The sequence below is a fragment of the Hordeum vulgare genome, chromosome 2H, assembly GCF_904849725.1.
Source record: "Hordeum vulgare subsp. vulgare chromosome 2H, MorexV3_pseudomolecules_assembly, whole genome shotgun sequence".
Classification (NCBI taxonomy): Eukaryota; Viridiplantae; Streptophyta; class Magnoliopsida; order Poales; family Poaceae; genus Hordeum; species Hordeum vulgare.
Window position 1 is genome coordinate 622,453,482 of NC_058519.1, and position 19,357 is coordinate 622,472,838.

The 19,357-nt window shown below is 46.8% G+C and overlaps 1 protein-coding gene across 1 annotated transcript; it reads left to right on the top strand.

Moving 5' to 3' along the window:
- The first annotated feature begins 5,037 nt into the window (after positions 1-5,037).
- On the top strand, positions 5,038-13,190 carry LOC123427974 (organic cation/carnitine transporter 4-like). The gene is made up of 3 exons (XM_045112121.1): positions 5,038-5,470; positions 11,798-12,623; positions 12,712-13,190. Exons 1-3 carry the CDS (start codon positions 5,101-5,103, stop codon positions 13,061-13,063), a joined length of 1,548 nt encoding a protein of 515 aa, XP_044968056.1. The 5' UTR covers positions 5,038-5,100; the 3' UTR covers positions 13,064-13,190.
- The last annotated feature ends 6,167 nt before the right edge of the window (positions 13,191-19,357 follow it).

The window sequence follows — 19,357 nt, forward strand, 5'->3', positions numbered from 1 at the left end:
TAAGCTTGACGAGCCTAGCATGTGCAGACATGGCCTCGGAACACATGAGACCGAAAGGTCGATCATGAATCATATAGTTGATATGATTAGCATAGGGATGCTTACCACTGAAAGTGTACTCAACTCATGTGATGATCGGACTTGAGCTAGTGTATGTGGGTACGTATGAACTATACTCAACCGCGTTCACTAACGCTTCTGCTGTGCGATCTACAAGGGTACGTAGATCGGAAATCCCCTCTCGTAGATGAACATCACCATGATAGGTCTCCGTGCGCGTAGGAAATTTTTTGTTTCCCATGCGACGTTCCCCAACAGGGGCCACGGGAGGAGCCGGCGGAACAGCGGGGTCATGACGGTGCTTGGTTCGGTGTTGTGGTGGTGAGGGTGACGAGCTCTGCTCTTCACTCTCCTCCTCCTCCTCTTCTGTTTCCTCCTCCGTCTCCCTACTGTCAGAGACGTACTCGGCACTATCCGCGCTACCCTCCATGCTGCCTTCTTCTTCCTCGATCGGATTCCCATTTGAGACTACAGAATGCCAGTTCGTCCACTCCTGCACAAAACACAGTTGGCAACGTCAGTCAGCGAGACAAGAGAAGCAATAAAACTGAGAAGGATAAAAGCAATCGACAACATGTACTCAGCTCCCACGGGGTTATCACATGTGCCCGTGATGCTGCGGACCCACGCACTCACGGTCTCCTCGCTCACGTCTTCAGGATGGGACCAAGTGGTATCCGGAGGCCCCGTGTAATGCCACATAGCGTGGTCTCGGGCCTGAGCGGCTGGATGCGTCGACCCAGAAAAGTCTCCAGCAGGTCCATGCCGGTGACTCCCCTCCGGACGATGGCTATCAGCGCGTCGACCAAAGGTTGGATCTGGGTTCTTTCTCCCTTAGAGAGCGCTAGCTTCCTGGGAGGGCCCGGACGGTCTAGACTGAAGGGTGGCAACCCACTCGAAGCATTCGGGCAGGCAATGTCCTGGCAATAGAACCAGGACGATTGCCAGTTCCTAACCGACTCGGATAGCTGAAGTGAGGGATAGCTACTCTTCGTTTTCTTCTGAAATCCTAAACCCCCGCAGAGCTGGAGGATGTGTGTCTTATCATCAGACTGGCTAAGCTTCTTAACAGTCTGAGATCTAGCGGAGAAAACATATTTGAAGAGCCCCCAGTGGGGAGGACATTCTATGAAGCACTCGCAGAGGGTGATGAATGCGGAAAGATGAGCTATCGCATTCGGAGGAAAGTGATGGAGCTGCGCCCCGAAGTAATTCATGATACCTCGGAAGAAAGGATGGGGAGGCAAGGAGAAACCTCTGGCCACGTGGCTGAGCAGCAGAACGCGCTCCCCCTCCTTCGCCGCCAGCTCCGTCTCGCCTTCTGATAGCCTCCAAGACTTGTTGACGACCATGCCGTGCTCCACCAGCTCCAGCACGTCGTTCTCCGTCACCGTGGAGGGGAGGAAGTCCCCCTGGATCCAGCCCGCCGGCAACGCCCGCTGCCGCCGCTGAGTGGAGGCCGCCCCCTTCTTCTTCTTCTTCGCCACGAGCTTGCTGGTCTGCCCCTTCGTCATGGCGAGGGCGACGGATCCGCAGAGGAGGAGAGGAAGGAGGTGGCTAGAGGTGCGCACGGAGTTGCGGGGAGGCGAGCTCGAGGGGAGGAAGATGAGCAGCGCAACAGGAAGGGCCGTCGGGAAGGCTTTAATAGGCCTCCGACTGAGTCACCTACAGGTGGGCCCAGGATCTTATCCTCCCAACCGGCTGCTGCAAGATTAGTGGAGAAGATCGCGGCGCGGTAATCGAGGAGGCGAAATCTACTCGATGGCGATGTCGTCATCCCCGCGTCCCGCGCGGCAACCGAAATTTGGGGATCCCGGAAAATACGGCGCTGTCAGTATGACCGGTCACGTCGAAAGATTCCGCAGAAGCAATCGGTCCCTCACGGTTCATTTCGCTTGCATATTCACTCGGATCACTAGCCGCAAGGATAAAATGGATCGAGGCACACAACGCTAAGATCACCTCAATACCAGTCGGCTCCAAACTCCGGACATCACTTCATCGTTCCAACCCCGATCCATTCGGGGACTAATGATGGGGTTATAGTCCCAGGGTAGGGTCATAGGTTTGCCCTATAGGTCCTACCCAAGGACTACCCTTCATAGAGGACAAAGCCCTTAGACAGTTCCGATTGAACTAAGGGCGCCTCCATCATCCAGTCGGCGACGGTCCACTCGAAGCATATCTAACGTAGCGACTGGAATTCACTCTGTACATCGTAACCTCCCAGGAGAGCAACGGTCATACATTTTCATACACCATAACTAGCATTTAAGGCTTACGTTACCAGTAACGCCAGCTTTTACTCACCACTACTCCACCCCTGTCCACCGGGCCATTGTGAAGGGCAGCGCACTCTATATAAGCCGCCCTTCCTCACTGGTACAGGGGTTGGCACTTGCTGTAATCCCACAATACACTCGACACAAAGCTCCCAAGAGCACTGAGACGTAGGGCTTTTACCTCCACGGTAGAGGGACCTGAACTCATACATCCTCGCCGTAGCTAAGGCTTTGCCCATATACTTTCGTACCCCATACTTCTACTGTCAGACTTATACCCACGACACCGACGTTGGAGATGCCCTAAACAGTCAACGACGAATAGGTATCGTGCATAGCAGTTTGGTTGATCTCATGACGCATCTTGGATCGGCTCGACTTGCTCCTTTTTTTAATAAGTTTGGGTTACAAACCACGTGTTGTACGTGGGGCTGTACTTGCTTCCTCATAAGGGCATCTTGAATGGTTGTAAGATTGTTGTCGGTAAATTTTAACACATAAGATTTTTGATGATGTGACATGCAATAAATGAGGAAAGAGAGCAAGGTTGTATGTAAATTAACCAACACCCTTGCACAAGCTCCAATGTAGAATGAGATATCACCTTATTTATTACCCCACATCTTATTGGGCAAACTAGATACAATCCATTGGAGTAGTTCTATGTTAAGGTGTTAGTTGATGACATGACATGTTTTATCAATAAGCTAACCAACAAATTGTTGGAGATGCCCTAAGTCATGTGCCAATGCATCGTCTCTTATCACGTTATTATAGAACATTAATAAATTAAGATACAACGATGTCAATGCCTTATTTCTTATGAGTTGTATCTATATTTAACGATTTGGGATATTGGATGCATATATCTAGTTAAAAACTGGCATTGACAGACGCCTAATGTACTACGCGAGGGGATCCGACTGCGGCCACGGCAACGACCAGCAGCAGGCTGGACAGCATTGCAGCAGATCACAGATCTGAATGTGAGAGAAGTTATTGCTTCTTAGATCTGGTAGTGGGTAAAGATTTATTCAGGAATAATGGCTGTACAGAGGAAACACTAGTGGTGGCGTACATATAATTGGTTAGACCTTCGTGGCTAGCGATGCACCCGGAGAGTGCAGGGCCTGCCAGACTGCCAGCACGCCAGTCGATTCCACGCGAAGATCATGGAAATACCTGTCCCGTGAGTCCTACGTTCGGCAAATCAAATCTGTGCAGCTATAGCGTAATCAATTCAGTCATCATCAATACGGAATAGATTACCAAAATATCTTGCCATGCGGATGCACATGCCCGGTTTTCAATAAGATCCGCAGGATTCATTCGTTGGGCGCTACAGTTGGGAGTTGACTCCCGAGCGTAACCCCTCGCGTCGCCTCGCGTGAACCCTAGCGTCGCAGGCCGCCCCTCACGCCTCCTCCTGCCGCCGTTGTCGCCGGCGTGGCCGCGGTGGCAGCGGCCCCGGTGTCGAAGGCATCAGGGCGGGTGGTTGATGCGAGATCCCATCTGAGACGGCAGGGGCACCTCAATCGGGAGTCCGAGGACGGCGACTAGGACGGCGATCCTATGCTATGTGGTGGTGGCCGAAGCTCCATGTCCGGTGGAGCTGCGGCCCTGAAGGACGACGGTTGTGGCAGTGTCCCTTCCGGCGGGGTTGGCTGATCTGTGTGGAGATGATGGCAGCGGTGGCTGCGGATCCAACGCCCTGATCGGATCCGGCTCGGGGTGGCCTTGCGCCGACCGGCGGCGCGTGGAGGGACCGGTGACGGGATGAAGGATCTCTGTCGGAGTACCGACGGCGGCGTACGTCTTCATGGCGAGGCACCGCGCGGTTTCGGCGAGCCGCGAGATCGGGACGACGTGGCTTCCGGTGAAAATTATGCCTGACTGCAGTCTTGGCGGACGATGGCGGCGTCTCAGCGTCGTTCCCTTCTCGAGGCATCGTCGTTGCAGGACACGTCAACTTGATCGGGATGTTCCGGGGGAAACCCTAGATCTGGGTTTACCGGATCGTACGATGACGACGCTTTCGGTGTCGTTCTGCCTCTTGGGGGCATTGTTTTGAAGCAAGTGCTAGCTGGAGGGGACAAGAGGAACATCAGTGTTATATTCACCGCAAGGTCGATGGCGGATCCCGGCGGCATGATGCTGCGGAGTTCCGCCGACGGCCGCGTGTGGATGAATACGTGTAGGATGGTGGAGTTGTCTGGCACCGTGGTGGCGTCGACGACAGGCCTGGTACGGTCGTTGCATCAGTACCAGCTCTAGAGATGGGTTGGCGAAAGACGACGACGACGGCCTGTGCGTCGGACCAGTTTGGACCCAGTTTGAGTATGTGGCTAGGCTGGGGCATCCGGTTTTAGATTTTAGGGTTTGGTGCGATGTCTGTTTGGTATTAGGTTCGGACATTCGACACACATTCATCATGGGTTAGGAGTAGAGGCATGTGTTGTGAAGATGATAGCTTTAGACTTACTGATGTATTTTTTTGTAAAGTTTTTAAAAATAATTAATAAAATGACTACATGGATCGTCCAGATGAAGAGGCCGGGTATATCCTCCTTTTGTAAAAAAAAATCGGAGTTGACTGGTTGGGTGTGTACTGTATGGCATTTGATGAACGCAGATGCCTAGCTCCCCCTTCGCCTACGGGCCTACAAGTAGCAGGCTGTGTCAAGTTCACGACGAGCGCCAAGAGAATTAAACCGGAGTATTACCAACACCACGCTCGCTCCGCGACGTACGCGCGGCTATGTCCACCACCGAGGCGCTCCTCGCCTCCTCCGGCAGCGGCGCCGGCGACCGCCTGAGCATCGACGACGCGCTGGCTCAGCACGCGGGGCAGTTCGGGCGGTGGCAGCTCCGGCACTTCCTGATGGTGACGGCGGCGTGGACGCTGGAGGCGATGCACACAATGGTGATGATCTTCGCGGATCGCGAGCCGGCCATGTCGTGCCCCGCGGGGAACGGGCAGTGCGGCGACCGCTGCGCCGGCCCCTCGGCCGGCTGGGCGTGGGATCAGGGGAGCGCCTCGTCGACGGTGGCTGAGTGGGGCCTCGTCTGCGGCGAGAGCTACAAGGTCGGCCTCGTCCATGCTCTCTATTTCACCAGCTGCATGATCGGTTCGTACGACAGCTCCATGCTCTCTATTTCAAGATGCAGATTTTTTGAGCACCTGCATCTGGGCCCTTTTATTATGACTCTTCAATGTTGCTTTAAGATCTATACGGCACAATTAACTTTTTTACATGAAATTTTTTCTTTTTGTTTTTCTCGTATGCAACAAGTCTTGAAGTTCAAACACTTACAACGCGGCAAAGCTTTCTATATAAAATCTAGGTTAATTTTTTCAGAATGTTTGGTTAGACATAATTTCTAAAAATAAAATTTTTGAATCAAATAAAATATATTTTGTATATATATGTTGTACCAGAAAATCCAAAAGTTTTATCCTAGGTTCTAGTTAGAATTCTTTGTTGTTTTGTAAAGGTTTGAATTTCAAGACATGCTCTATGTGAGAGAAATAAAAGAAAAATATACTTATACGAATTGCGATGCGGGGATGGATGACTACGATAGAAGGACCCAAATATGGATGCTCTAAAACATGTTTTCGCTCTACCGTCGGTGAGCTATGATGTTGATGATTCCGACGTTATGATGGTCCCGTGTAGTCGTTACTCTACATCACAAGCTATCTGCCTCAGTCATTTGAATCACTTAATCAACGCATTACTAGTTCAAGAGGATAGTGTAGGCTTGTACTTGTGTTTAACTCTCGCTGGCTCCTCCTGTGACGACTTGAGGTAAAAAACCCTGACGAGCGGCTCAAACACTTACTCGCAACCGATTCCCTCTAGCTACACCATCTTTATCCCCATCAACCTTGATGACATTATCCAACACTTCCCTAAAAACCTCATTTCGTTGCCCTGGCGGAAGATCCTTCTCGACCCAGATTTCCACCTTGTTGAAAGGTAAATGCTTGGGAACGCATTGGCTGAAGTCTCGGCCGATCGCTTTCACCCACGCGCGCGCATATTTCTTCTTCATTCTTTTTTATTTTGATTTAAAAAAAACATCGCAGCTCTCATTCATGGCGGATGCAATCTTTGTCCGCCCCTCTCGCTGAGTGTTTTTGGTCATATTCGTGCTATTCCTTCAAGCCGACGAGCCTACCCTGCCAAATCTGGTCCGCCGGCCGACATGAAGTAGCCTCCCCCCTTTTCCGTCTGCGCGGGGGAGATCCCCTTCACATTCCTCGCTTGTTTCTCCTCTCGCGAGCTTGCCGCCGTCTCCCACACAACACCTCTCGATACCGTCCCCCACCAACGGTGATGCAACAGTCGCCGTGGATGTGCCAACACCACCTTCAACCTCCCGATAGTGAGATGTTACAAACCGTCATGACAGATGCTACAACCAGTAGGCGAATATGCTACAACCGGCCTTTTTGTTTTGCTTCAATCGACCGCTTGAATTTTGGTTGCTGACATTTTTGCTACAACCGTGCTAGTTTTTTGCTACTACGGTGATGAAAATTTGCTACATCCCCGGGGGAGAGTCAACCCATGTAGTGGGCGGCTGGACATGGGGCAGCCGTGATAATGTCGGAACCAGCTTCGAGATTTGCTACAACTGGCATTTCGAATTGCTGGAACCGGCCATCATGTTTGATGCAACCATTATCACGGTGCAACGTTTTTGCTTCAACCAGTTGCGTCATTTGCTTCAACCGTCGCCGTTGAGAGCTGCAACCACGGGCGTAGCTGTTGCGTGTGTGGAGGTGCCGACGAGTACGTCCGACGAGGGTGGGACTGATGACGAGGACAGTCAGCAAGGGGACCGACAACGAGGATGGCCGGGGACCAGCGATGAGGATGACCACCGGTGAAGACAAGATGTGGATACGGACCGAGTAAGAAGAAGGTGCAGGGGCTAACCGTTTTTTCTCCAGAAAGAAGAAGATGTAGAGCGAACTATTTTTTCCAACATCCAACACCTGCACGGCTCATGTTCAAAGATGGGATACAACCGACGAAGCATTGGGCAGCGCGTGGACGCAGAGCGTTGCCCTTGTCAAAAACCATCTCAGAAGGGTTCACATGTTCCTTTAGGATCAACACATTGAAGTCGTATTGCCATGGGCCGTTTCTCATCACGTGCTTGCAATCACCTTCGCTTTCAAAGTGAACCTCAAAAGTATTTGCGCCAAGATCAGGGAATTACTCCTCCCTATGAAGTCCCTTGCCCTTTGCATCGCTCTCTTAAGAGTAATCTTGTTCAGTGGTCTACATGAGCACACTCTTCCCTCGGCTGACCATTTTCGAGTTTTTGGGCATGGTTGCATCTGGTTCCTCGAAAACAAGTCATTACACTTTTAGTAGTGCAGAAAAGCCTAGCTATAGCGTGACATAAATGACCTTGGTGTCATACATACCCGACGCCATTAATATCGCGTAACTGTTAAAAAATAATGCTTGCGTTGGACACGACGCGATCAATATTTGACATGTTTATGGCGTACCACATGATCAACGCCAACACTAATATATGTCAGTAGTGACATTATATGTTAGTGCGATGCTAGCAATTTTATTTTCAGATTTAAACCAAATATATACAACAACATGATCAAACCAAAATGCCATCATAATCAATGTTTAGAACAGTAATTAAACAGTGCAATTCAAATACCAAAATCTAAGTTCGACAATATCCATTTATTTGACATTATTCAAAAACATATTAAAAGTAGGCAAATAACACAAGTACACAAGTTCAATGAAACAGGAGGTGACAACTATAAGCCTACTAGCTAGGTAACTCGACATTACGACATGCAGTGCTAGGATCATAGTCTGGAGTAAGTGGACCATCATCATCGCTGCCAGCAAGCCTGTAGTAGACCACGGTCTTGTCACGATGGTAGTCAAGGTAGAACGTGGCTCTCCCCCAGCTTCCATGTCGTAAGTAGTTGCAAGAGATGTCCAACCAGGGCAACCGAAATAGGTGCCGGTTGACTCATTGGTGATAAGACAATTGAATCATTGGAACGTCAGTATCTTCATGAGGGTGCATTGAAATGTTATGGTTGCATCAAGCTGAACTCGGAACTTCTCTAAGAAGTCACGCCTTGCCCAGCAAGGGATGACCTCAGTTAAATTGGAAAAACATAAGTAGTTAGACAATTTTGGCCACAACCGTATCATATGAAACTCAATTAGAACATGTTGAACTTTTTTTTTAGAAAAGGAGGCCTAGCCCCAGCCTCTGCATCAAGCGATGCATGCAGCCATATATTAAAGTAAATCAAGTCTCCACAAATTACAAATAAATCGAAAGCAACAAATTGCTAAAATAAGAGATACATGGCGAACAGCGCGCCCAAGCCGGAGGAGACTAAAAGATCTAGATGCCTAAACACCTATCCTATTAATATGCCGCCATCCAAACCGGTTAAAGATACCCTGTGCTACCATCTCCCAACGGACAAACCCAGTAACCATAGACTAGCTCTCTGGCTGCCACAGGAGTTAGTAACGACCATGTGTGGATCAGTGCGGTAGTTCTGAAGATAACCTGCAGAAAGTGAATAACGAACATGTTGAACTAAATCCTATATATATCGTCTTTGTGATGAAGTCTTTCTAAAGATCGATGAAGAACTTCCTATCCTTCTGGCATCTCAAAGAACTACAGTTCGGACACGAGACATCCATTTGCTTCTGTCAATATCGTTAATCAAAGTAAACATAGATCATTAAACTAAATAACTTACACATCAAAATAGAACATGTACTAGTAATTAAGCAGTTTTACAAATGGTGCACGGTTCAAACATATAACAACATGATCCATATACACCACAACGACACTACAATCTGAAACTATAATTACCCTAAAAAACTGCACTACACAACTACACTATAATCTGAAACTATAATTACACCATAAATCTGCACTACACTGCACAACTATAATATAATCTGAAACTATAATTACCCTAACAACTGCACTACACAACTACACTACAATCTGAAACTATAATTACACCCCAAATCTGTACTACACAACTACACTAAAATTTGAAACTATACTTACCCTAAAAATCGCACTACACAACTATACACTAAAGTCTGCGATAGACAACTACACCAAAATCCGCACTGCACAACTATCCTAAAAATTTACACTACGTCCTTCCACTACACAACTACACTAAATTCGACACTACAATTACTCACCGACGATGAAGACGACGGGGCTGGCGGGTCCTTGATGGTAGCGGTGGAGAAGACGACGATGGAGACCATGGCAAGGGGACGACGACGGAGAAGACGTTGATGGAGATGACGGCGGCGGTGGAGGCCACAGAGCTAGGGGTCCTTGATGCGGCGGCGATGGAGGTGCGGAGACGGCGGTAGTGGAGGTGGAGACAGAGACGACGACAGTTGAGACGACGGCGGTGTGGAGTCGGAGATGGCAACGGCCGCCGATGGCTTGGTCGTTGCCGGCGGCGGCAAAGGGGTGTTTGGGTGGAGAATAGATCGGGTGTGTATATGGGTGGTTGAATTTGAAGGTGGTGATGTGTTTGATAGCGTTGACCCACGTTACATTATTTATTTCACTAAAATAAAAGTTTAAAAGATAATACATATAGATGAGAACAACATATATTTTATTAATTAATCCGATCTGCTTACATTTATACATAACATAAGGATAATTAACAATAAAAAATATAATTTACTATTAAAACTAGACTAAGAACATCATGAGTGTGATGACGGCCACGAGAAGAAATGTCGTCATCGATCTAGTTGAGAGAAATAAGTCCAACATGCAACCGGCTAAAAATGCATATCGAAGCATCTTGAATTTTTTGATTTAGCATCACATCACATCGTTCTTGAGTTGCATCTCATCTATGTGTTGTCTCAGTGGTCCAATGGAGTAGTCGAGCAACTCGCTTACGTACTTCTAGACGAGATCAACCCATATCCATGTGAAGCAATATTTTCCCTCTCTTTTGTGTGGATCACAATATATATACACACAATATATGATGTGAGCGACACTAGAGGAGTTGAATTGTGCAAATTATCTGAAAATAGATCAAGATGTATTTTTGTTATATTTGTACTTTTCCACGGTTGGTGCGGATGTAAAACTCTCGCTTTGGATTTCATTCTGTGTGCGATATATGCTTATCAACAGGGCGTCAACAGCCACAAAGCAGCACAGGGCATGTATCTTCGATGTTGGTGGTGTAGCTACCGGAATGAGCAGAAGTTGCACTCCTTCGTCGAGATGATTCGTCGAACAGGGCCGGCTGCATTGGCCGTGGGGAGCTCATGGCGTAGCTAACAAAGGCTAGATGAGAGCTCGGCAAGGGCTACGGAGTCCCAAACTTTTGACACGCTTCGCTGACGTGGGTTCATAACTAAGAGGACCTATAACTAGTTAGGGAGAAGAATTGGAAGTGAATGTATTTTGAGAAACAAAGAGGCTACCCAACACTAGTTTATATAAGCCAAACTTAGTGTTGGAGCTCACGAACAACGGATGACGACACTACATAATATATCATGGCGTCGTAGGACATCTAACACCAGCAATATATTTCGACTGGTCAGCTCAGCACGATCCACATTGTTGTGGCGTTACACTTTAAATCCACACCAGCACTAATTACACAAAGTTGGCGTACCAATTTAACCAACGCCATCGCTATTTGAAAAAATTAGTGTTGGCATCGCGTCAAATTTGCGCGTCACCAACGTAAGTTGTGGCTAGCCATCTCCACTAGTGTTCCTTGTCCATCAAAACCATGCCTCTCAGCCTAGCCGAGAGGCTTGCAGTCCTATCCGGCGTCATGCTTTCTACCGAGGACCTAGAAGATCCCTTCCTTTCCTGGTTGTCCGACATTCATTCCGTCGCCATGGTTGCCTTGTTCGCCAGAGTCGCTGCCGTCTTCCCGTTCGTCCTCTCCGCCATGGCTCCGCCCGTTGGAAGAGAAAGGACAATCGTTCCATGACCAGGGAGACACTGTTGTCGCCCTACTCACCACTGAATCCACACCACCCCATCCAGGAAACCCTAACCCTAGTGAAGGTCACCAATCGCCTCGTGATCACCTCCTTGTCGCCTTAGCGCTTCCTTACGTGACCCCCCGTCCAACGATGAAGCACAACCACACAATTATTAATGCTCATAATCTGAGCATTGACCTATAGTACCTTGCATCAATTTCAGCTCTGGTAAAAAAAAGAGCTACTCCCTTTGTTTTTAAATACTTGTTGTTGGAAAGAACTAGATTAGTTCTTTCCAACAACAAATATTATGGTACAGAGGGGGTAGATTACAATCCAAAATATAGTCTGGTCAAACTGTTTATTTACACATTATTGTTTCATGTACTTGACCACATCGTTGGCTTGTTGCAGGTGCCGGCGTCTTTGGACACTTGTCAGACTCTTTTCTGGGTCGGAAGGGGTCCCTCCTGGTGGTGTGCTCCCTCAATGCCATTTTCGGCCTCCTCACTGCGATCTCTCCCAACTATTGGGTCTACGTGGCATTGCGCATCCTCACAGGCTTCAGCGCTGGCAGCATTTGCCTTTGCTCCTTCGTCCTTGCCACAGAGCCCGTAGGGCCCTCCTATCGTGGCGTTGTTGGCATGTCCACTTGTTATTTCTTCTCCGGTGGCATCGCGATCCTCGCCGGCATTGCCGCGATGTTCCAGTCCTCCTGGCGCCTCCTCTATGTTGTCACCTCCATGCCCTCCCTCGCCTTCATGCTCACCATCATGCCATTTGTGTCTGAGTCTCCACGTTGGTACCTTGTGCGGAGGCGCACCAAGGATGCAATGCGTATTCTACGAGATATTGCGTCCACCAATAGAAAGAGCATCCCAGATGGCATCACACTCAAGCTCGACGATGAGGATGACATCGAGAAGAAGATCGAGGAGTCATCATCGTCAATCCTAGACGTGTTTAGGTCAGGAACGACGCGGAGCAGGCTGGTGCTCTCAGTGCTCATCAGCTTCCTTTGCTCAGTGGTATACTACGGGTTGAGCCTCAATGTGGTCAATCTAAAGATTAACATTTACATCAGTGTGGCTGTTAACTCTCTCGCCGAGATGCCCGCATTTCTGCTCACCACGGTGCTCCTCCAACACTTGGGTCGGAAGCCGCTCGCCATTGGCTCGATGCTTCTCAGCGGTGTTTTCTGTACATCTGCCAGTCTTATTACCGGCGTTGGTTCCATGAGGTAATTAAATCCTTCCTGTTTATGCATGTATATGACATAATGGGTTAGAAGTTTTTCTTTAACCGTACACAATTGCATGTCATTGTAGGGCAGTGAGGATGGCATGTGGGGTGGTAGGAATATTTGGAATGGCGGCGACATATAATCTATTGGTTGTATACACAGCAGAGTTGTTCCCTACGACTGTGCGTACCGCGGCGATGGGATGTACATTACAAGCTTCCAAGATGGGTGCCATACTAGCACCCATGGTAGTGTTACTCGGGGAGCGGATGCCTTTTGCGGTGTTTGGCATGTTGGGTATCATGGGTGGGCTACTCGTGTTCTTCCTCCCAGAGACTATGAACAAGCCATTGTATGACACTATGTTCGGATTGGAGAAAGGCGAAGGAGACTTGGTAATTAGAGGGGAAATTACAAGCGGAAACTCTGAAATTTGACAAGTTTTTATAAGCACTTCCTCTGTAAGTATTGTTGTACCCAAGGATGTTACATATGGAACCACGTTGCAGACAAATGGCGAGGCATGTTGGTTTTCTCATTTGTATTACTATTTTTGCATGTGCTAACGGATATACTCTTACTTTCAAAGATTTTAGTAGAGATTTTTTATTTGTAGAATATTTTTACTTTTGTGTGCACGCACACACTATTTTGTGGGTCTTTTTCTTTGTGTGCTAACATCACCTCACACTAATTTGTTGTTGGAAAAGGCTAGCTTCCAAAATCTGGCAAGCAAGGAGTCTTGCAATCACCCTGGGCATTTGGGTACCCTAACCCGCTACCCGAACCATAACCGAAAGGAATTACCCGAATTGTCGGGTAATACGGGTATCGTGTTCGTGTTCGGTTCTCATTTTCTGTCTATTCGGTTTTCGGGTTCCACTCTGGAAAACCCGAAATACCCATACTATCTGAATTATTCATACTAGCCAAATTATTCATGATATTATTACACTTACATGTTACCCATACTAATTAAAATACCCATACTATCCAATATACTCACATTATTCGAATTATTCAAACCAAATGTTGATGTGTGCTCCGAATATTTTGGGTTTTCTAGGTACCCGAATTACCCGAACTGAATTTTTGGGTAATTTGGGTTCGGTTCTTTTTCTGACAAAAAAAAATTTTGATTCCCATTTTTGAAAACCCGAATTATCCATAACCTGAACTACCCGAACCCAAATAACCAAAATACCCAAACGCCCAGGCTGACTTGGCAAGCAACATATTAGCTCAACAGTAAAATCATTCGATTTGTCAAATTAGAAAAAATAAATATGCTTAGGTTTATTGTCTACATAATACATGTCAAACAAATGTCATGATGCATTCATTTGTCTATGTGCTTATGTGTGACACGAAATTACAATATTTTATCAGTTAACCAAAAGGGTACTCGTGATGACTAAAAACATACTTTGTTCCATATTGATCTCCAGAGACAATTTCTGCTTCAATTTGTAGCACACTTTAAAATAAGGAAATAGGGTTTTTTAATGGAGTTTCTTTATGTCTGTAAGGATTTATGTTCAACATATTAGGGTGTTGGGAAGATGTTCTACTTGTTACGATCATAGGAATTTCCAAACCAACAACATATTATTGGACACCAAAATGAATGCTAAAATAACATATTGCAATAATACAAGGATCATTGATGAAAACAATGAAAAGAAATGTAACAAGGGTGTTGATATTTAGAAGGTACCTAAGGGCATCTATATCATATCCAAAAATAATAATCCTCATCTTGTTCCCCATCCTCTAAAATGTTATTTTTAGGGGACTAAATTTTTTTTCATTTACCAGATTCTCTCAAAGCGGCATGTGTGTGTGTGTGTGTGCGTGTGTGTGTGTGTGTGCGTGTGTGTGTGTGTGTGTGTGTGTGTGTGTGTGTGTGTGTGTGTGATAGTTACTTGTGGGCACCGGCGATTCACTCTGAATCGTATGCAAGCGTTTCGCAATCGACGTCTCTCCACATGACCCTCACTGGTCCTAGACGTCTACGGCGCCATTCGCTCCATCCTCATGTCTTGGTCCCTTCAATGGCCGAACTGTGACTCTGTTAGCATGGCGTCCTCAAGGCCAACTCCGACATGCCTAGGGTGGTGGGTATCATAACGGGGAAGATGGTCGTGTCCTGTGTTCGCGGTGACACGATCTATTCCCTCACCCACTGGTGCCTCATCCCTACACCCACCAAAAAATTACCTGGACAGATCACACCTTCAAGGAGAAGGTCAGTGACCTTTGTCACGTGGTCGACGACGCCTTCACAACCCTCAAGAGCCGATGGCATTCCTGCAAAAGTGCATGGAGGTGAAGCTCTGGGACCCCCTGGTGCTTGGTGTCAGTTGCGTGTTGCACAAAATCTATAAGGCCAAAGGGGAGACCATGTCGTCGGAGCCAAATACATCGCCATTGACAGGATTCCGGCATCGGTGAGGGTGGCCGAATGTGTGGGATCCATTTTCTCGGTCTTTGGAGCGGTGAACCTCCGACAACGTGGGTTGAGCTATGACGGCATGGTTAGACGGGAATCAAAGTTTTGGTGATTGGCAGTGTGAGTGTATCCTTCACTTTTAATGAGATGTGTCTCTCACAACAAATATAGGCAAGAGGTGGAATTTTTGGGGGACAGAAGGCAACATTTTTAGGGGGATTAAAGATTTTTGGGATATGCTAGCTGGTGCTTAATTTTTCAAAGAAAAGAATCCCCCAGCATATAAAGCTTGTGGGGCATCCACTAGAGATTCCCTAATATACTAGCCAGCCCTTAACAACTTTTTTAATGACAAGGATTAATACAAAAAAATTGGTCCTTCCTATCAAAGTTATCTAAACATTATTTATATGTTTCCAAACATGTGATAAAAAGTTATGGCCTACTTAATCGGACATATATATATAGTTTATGCATGTGTTCTTATATTATACATACTAAGCAGCTTGGAGTTCAGTTCATCATTACCAGGGTGGGGCAATGTACTATGATCTCCCCTCTCCACCCCACTCCATTGAAGCCTCGCCTAACATTTGGTATCATCTGAATTTTCAGCGATCCATTTTAATGTTGCCATTAGTTCTTCCAATTTTGTTGTGGAGAGTGGGAGAAGCATATGCCTATTGTGTTTCAATGCCCATGGCTCACATGCTACTTAGGGCTTGAGCTATGGAGGCATCATCATCCAACAGATGCACTAGTATTGTTCCCATGTTTTAAAACTTTTGACTTTTACGATTAGGTAGTGTTTTCCTATTAAAGTAATCAATGGTGTTGTTTAACCCTCCCTCATTGGATGCCTCGACACTCGTCAAGGGGGAACGAGTCTCTTATGCATGATCCATCTCCCTCTAGAAGCATCACCTTTTGCCAAGCTAAACTATCATAACCTACGTCGCATGTTGGGGAAGCCATCCATCCTGGAGTGTTGTCCAGGCCCTTAGAGAAACTCTAGCAAAGTGGTCATATATCGACCTCATAATAACGGTCACTATGGCGATTTTCATTAAAAGACCGCTCTAGCAGAATCGTCATCACACCCTCCATTGCCATATTTTTTGGAGGGCGCTACAAACTGAGTATCCGAACCTCCAGATTTTGCGGTTGGGAAGGGGGTATATGCAACACACCCCTTTTGGAAAACAGATTGGTGCGAGCGACATTTTCCCTTCCCTCTACTCTTTTTATATGCGGCCACCTCTCCTCTCTATCCATATTGCTTCCTTCAACCTCTTACTCTCGCCAAGTCCTCTCCAGCAATGGCATGGATGCCACCTCCACCACTCTCTCCGAGGATTTGCTTCTTCTCCTCATGTGCTTTCGATGGTCGACCACTACCGCCTAGGTCATAACCTCGTCCATCCTGCTGATGAAGAGTCTGGCGTAGAGGTGGCAGACCATAAGCCACCACGTGCAGGCAATGTCCTCCCCAAATTGGGACCACGTAATAAGACACGGAAGGGTCACGACGTTGCCCGTACTCGATTTGTCCCTGCAGCATGAATAACTGGGACTCCTTCCCGTATGTCAGACTAGAAATGACAATGGGTAAAAAATGCCATCATTTTCCTTGTATTTCAAGTGTGAGGTAACCATCGGTAATTGTTGGAGAATGTGCAATGGTTGTGATTTCACGATGACTTGTGATTTCGGGCAATTGGCCTTAGATGGTATATCATCTCTCTATGATATGATGAGTGATTCTAGGACAGTTCATGTCGATCTCGAGGGTGCATCATTGTCACTTTTTGATCATGTGTTCGGTCAATCCAAGGAATTTGATTAATTCGAACCCTCTGACTCATGCAGGAAGGTTGCAATTCGGGGAGCAAACTTCAAGCCCAATGAGCATATTTCTCTTGTCATGGCAAGGGAAGATATGTTTCGATGTGGTCGGAAATATCCAATGAGTGCAAAGAATTGGAAGTGCATCGAGGGGCGTTTCAAACATCATCTTGGGCGGAGAACAAATCGTACCCTCAAATCTCTCACAACCGATGAGGTACAATTCAAGAGATGTGCAATCATTGGTCGGTTTGTTTGGGGTAAGCGAACAAAAATCCTCCTAGCGGTGTCACCATTGAACAATAAGTAAGCAATATTGTTTCTTTTTTATTCCCACATTTGTATTATTTTGAGCATTCTCATCAATTTGCGCATTTGTTTGTTGTAGGTTAACATAGCCCTAGAGAAGTACCAACAAACAAGTCAAAGGGCATTTTTTTGGCCTCCAACATTGTTGTAATTTGGTTGGAAGGCCAAGAGAAGCGGAAGATGAGGAATGACGACGACAGTCCAAAAACTGAAAAGTAGAACAATTCATCTCTAGATATGGATAAAGGAGAAGATGATGCTTGTGATGAAGAGAAAAGGAAAGATGTGTCTAGAAGTCCAACTCGAGCGTCTATCATTGGTCGGCCCGTCAGGGGGAAGAAAGCAAAGGAAAAGCTCAAGAGATAAGGAGCGGTGGAGGTGACCAAAAAAATCATGAGTTGTTAAAGACAAGAAACGAGTATGTCGAGAAGAGCAAGTAAGAAAATCTAGAGATGAAGGAGAAGAAGAACAAAAAAGGGGGCGAAATAATATACTATGTAGGAGAGGAGACGACGCAGGATGAGATGGAGGGACGTAGGCTCAAAATTCCAAAGTGTTGGATGAAAACTGAGCACATAACCGAGGAGAATCGGTTCATCATGTTTGATTCGAACCCAATGGATAATGTGGCGCGAGCATTTTGGGAGAAGGCTTGAGAGGTGTTCATGCGCTTCATGAATTTCAAAGGAGGGAATAATGCACACGCCAGAGAAAGGAACGGTGAATAGGCCGGTAACTTGTGATTTGTAAGTGGTGTCGGTTAAATATTTGTGTTCATGCAACTTTGTAAAAAACTATTTGCATGTTTGCTTGATACGCTAAGCATTTGAAATTTAAAGGAATTCAAAGTGTTTGAATGGATAAACAATTTTATTTTATAAAGACTTGGATACGTCAACATTGAGTTCTTCAAATGAATGTGGAGGGCTCCATGTGCATTGTGACGGGTGATGATATGATAACTTTGCTAGAGTTGTTCTTATGATTGAATATCCAACGGCTTACTCAACTTTTATTAATGACATTGGTAAAACATAACCATAATTTGGATCTTCTGCAATCCCCAGCCCCAAGAATCCATTGTTGAGGGACGGTTATGTCGCTCCTGCATCCCCTTCATTCATTTTTCATCTTACAGCTTGGTCATTCTGCTCACGCATCTTAGATCCGGGAGACTTGCTTCCTAAATACACTACGCACAATGGGACCAAATTTACTGTTTTGACCTTTTTCGTAATGTTTAGCCAGATCTAACCACGGTGGGGGAAAAAATTAGATTTAATCCTTTTGCTAACGCCGTACCCTTTGACGATAAGGTATGACAGTCTACAGCCGAGGTCCCTCGCGGTAGGAAAAGGGAAAAAATTGGATTTAATCCTTTTGCTACCGCCGTACCCTTTGACGATAAGGTATGACAGTCTACCGCCGAGGTCCCTCGCGGTAGGAAAATGGCCTACCGGCGTAGGGGCTGGCGGTAGCGTGTATAATCCTACCGCCAAAGGATCTGCGGTAGGCACGCACTCGCACTGTTTCTGCAATTTATAATTTTTTTGCCATAGACGTGTAACCCTACTGTCAGGGGCCTTGATGTAAGTCGGCTGTAGATTGTTATACCCTATCGTCAAAGGGTCCAGGGGTAGCAAAAGGATCAGATTCAGAAAAAAAACCTCAGCTTAACGTTATGAAAAGGATCAAAACAGTAAATTTTGCCGCACAGTGGATCTGACAACTGCCATGGCAGCGGGCTCTAATGCCGGACCACGTTGCAGCAGATGGTAGATCTGGATGAGAGAGAACTTAACTGATTCTTCGATCTAGTTTCAGGAACAATGGTTGAACAAGATGTTCCTGCCTTAGGCATGGTTCCCGATATAGTTCGTGTCCTGCCAAAACGCCACTGGCGTCGTGATGCCTACAACTTGTTTATTTACACTGTACTTGCAGCGAGTCAAATCTGTGAAGTTGATTACTTGCCAAACGGATGAATATTTCGCTTCTTGTCTAATCCGCAAGATACACGCGATGAGGGCGACCGCGCCACAGTGGACTGTTGTGTGGGGCAGTTGCCTCGCTCCGCCTACTCGGCTACAAAACCAGCACGCGGCCCAGCTCACGACGAGCCCCA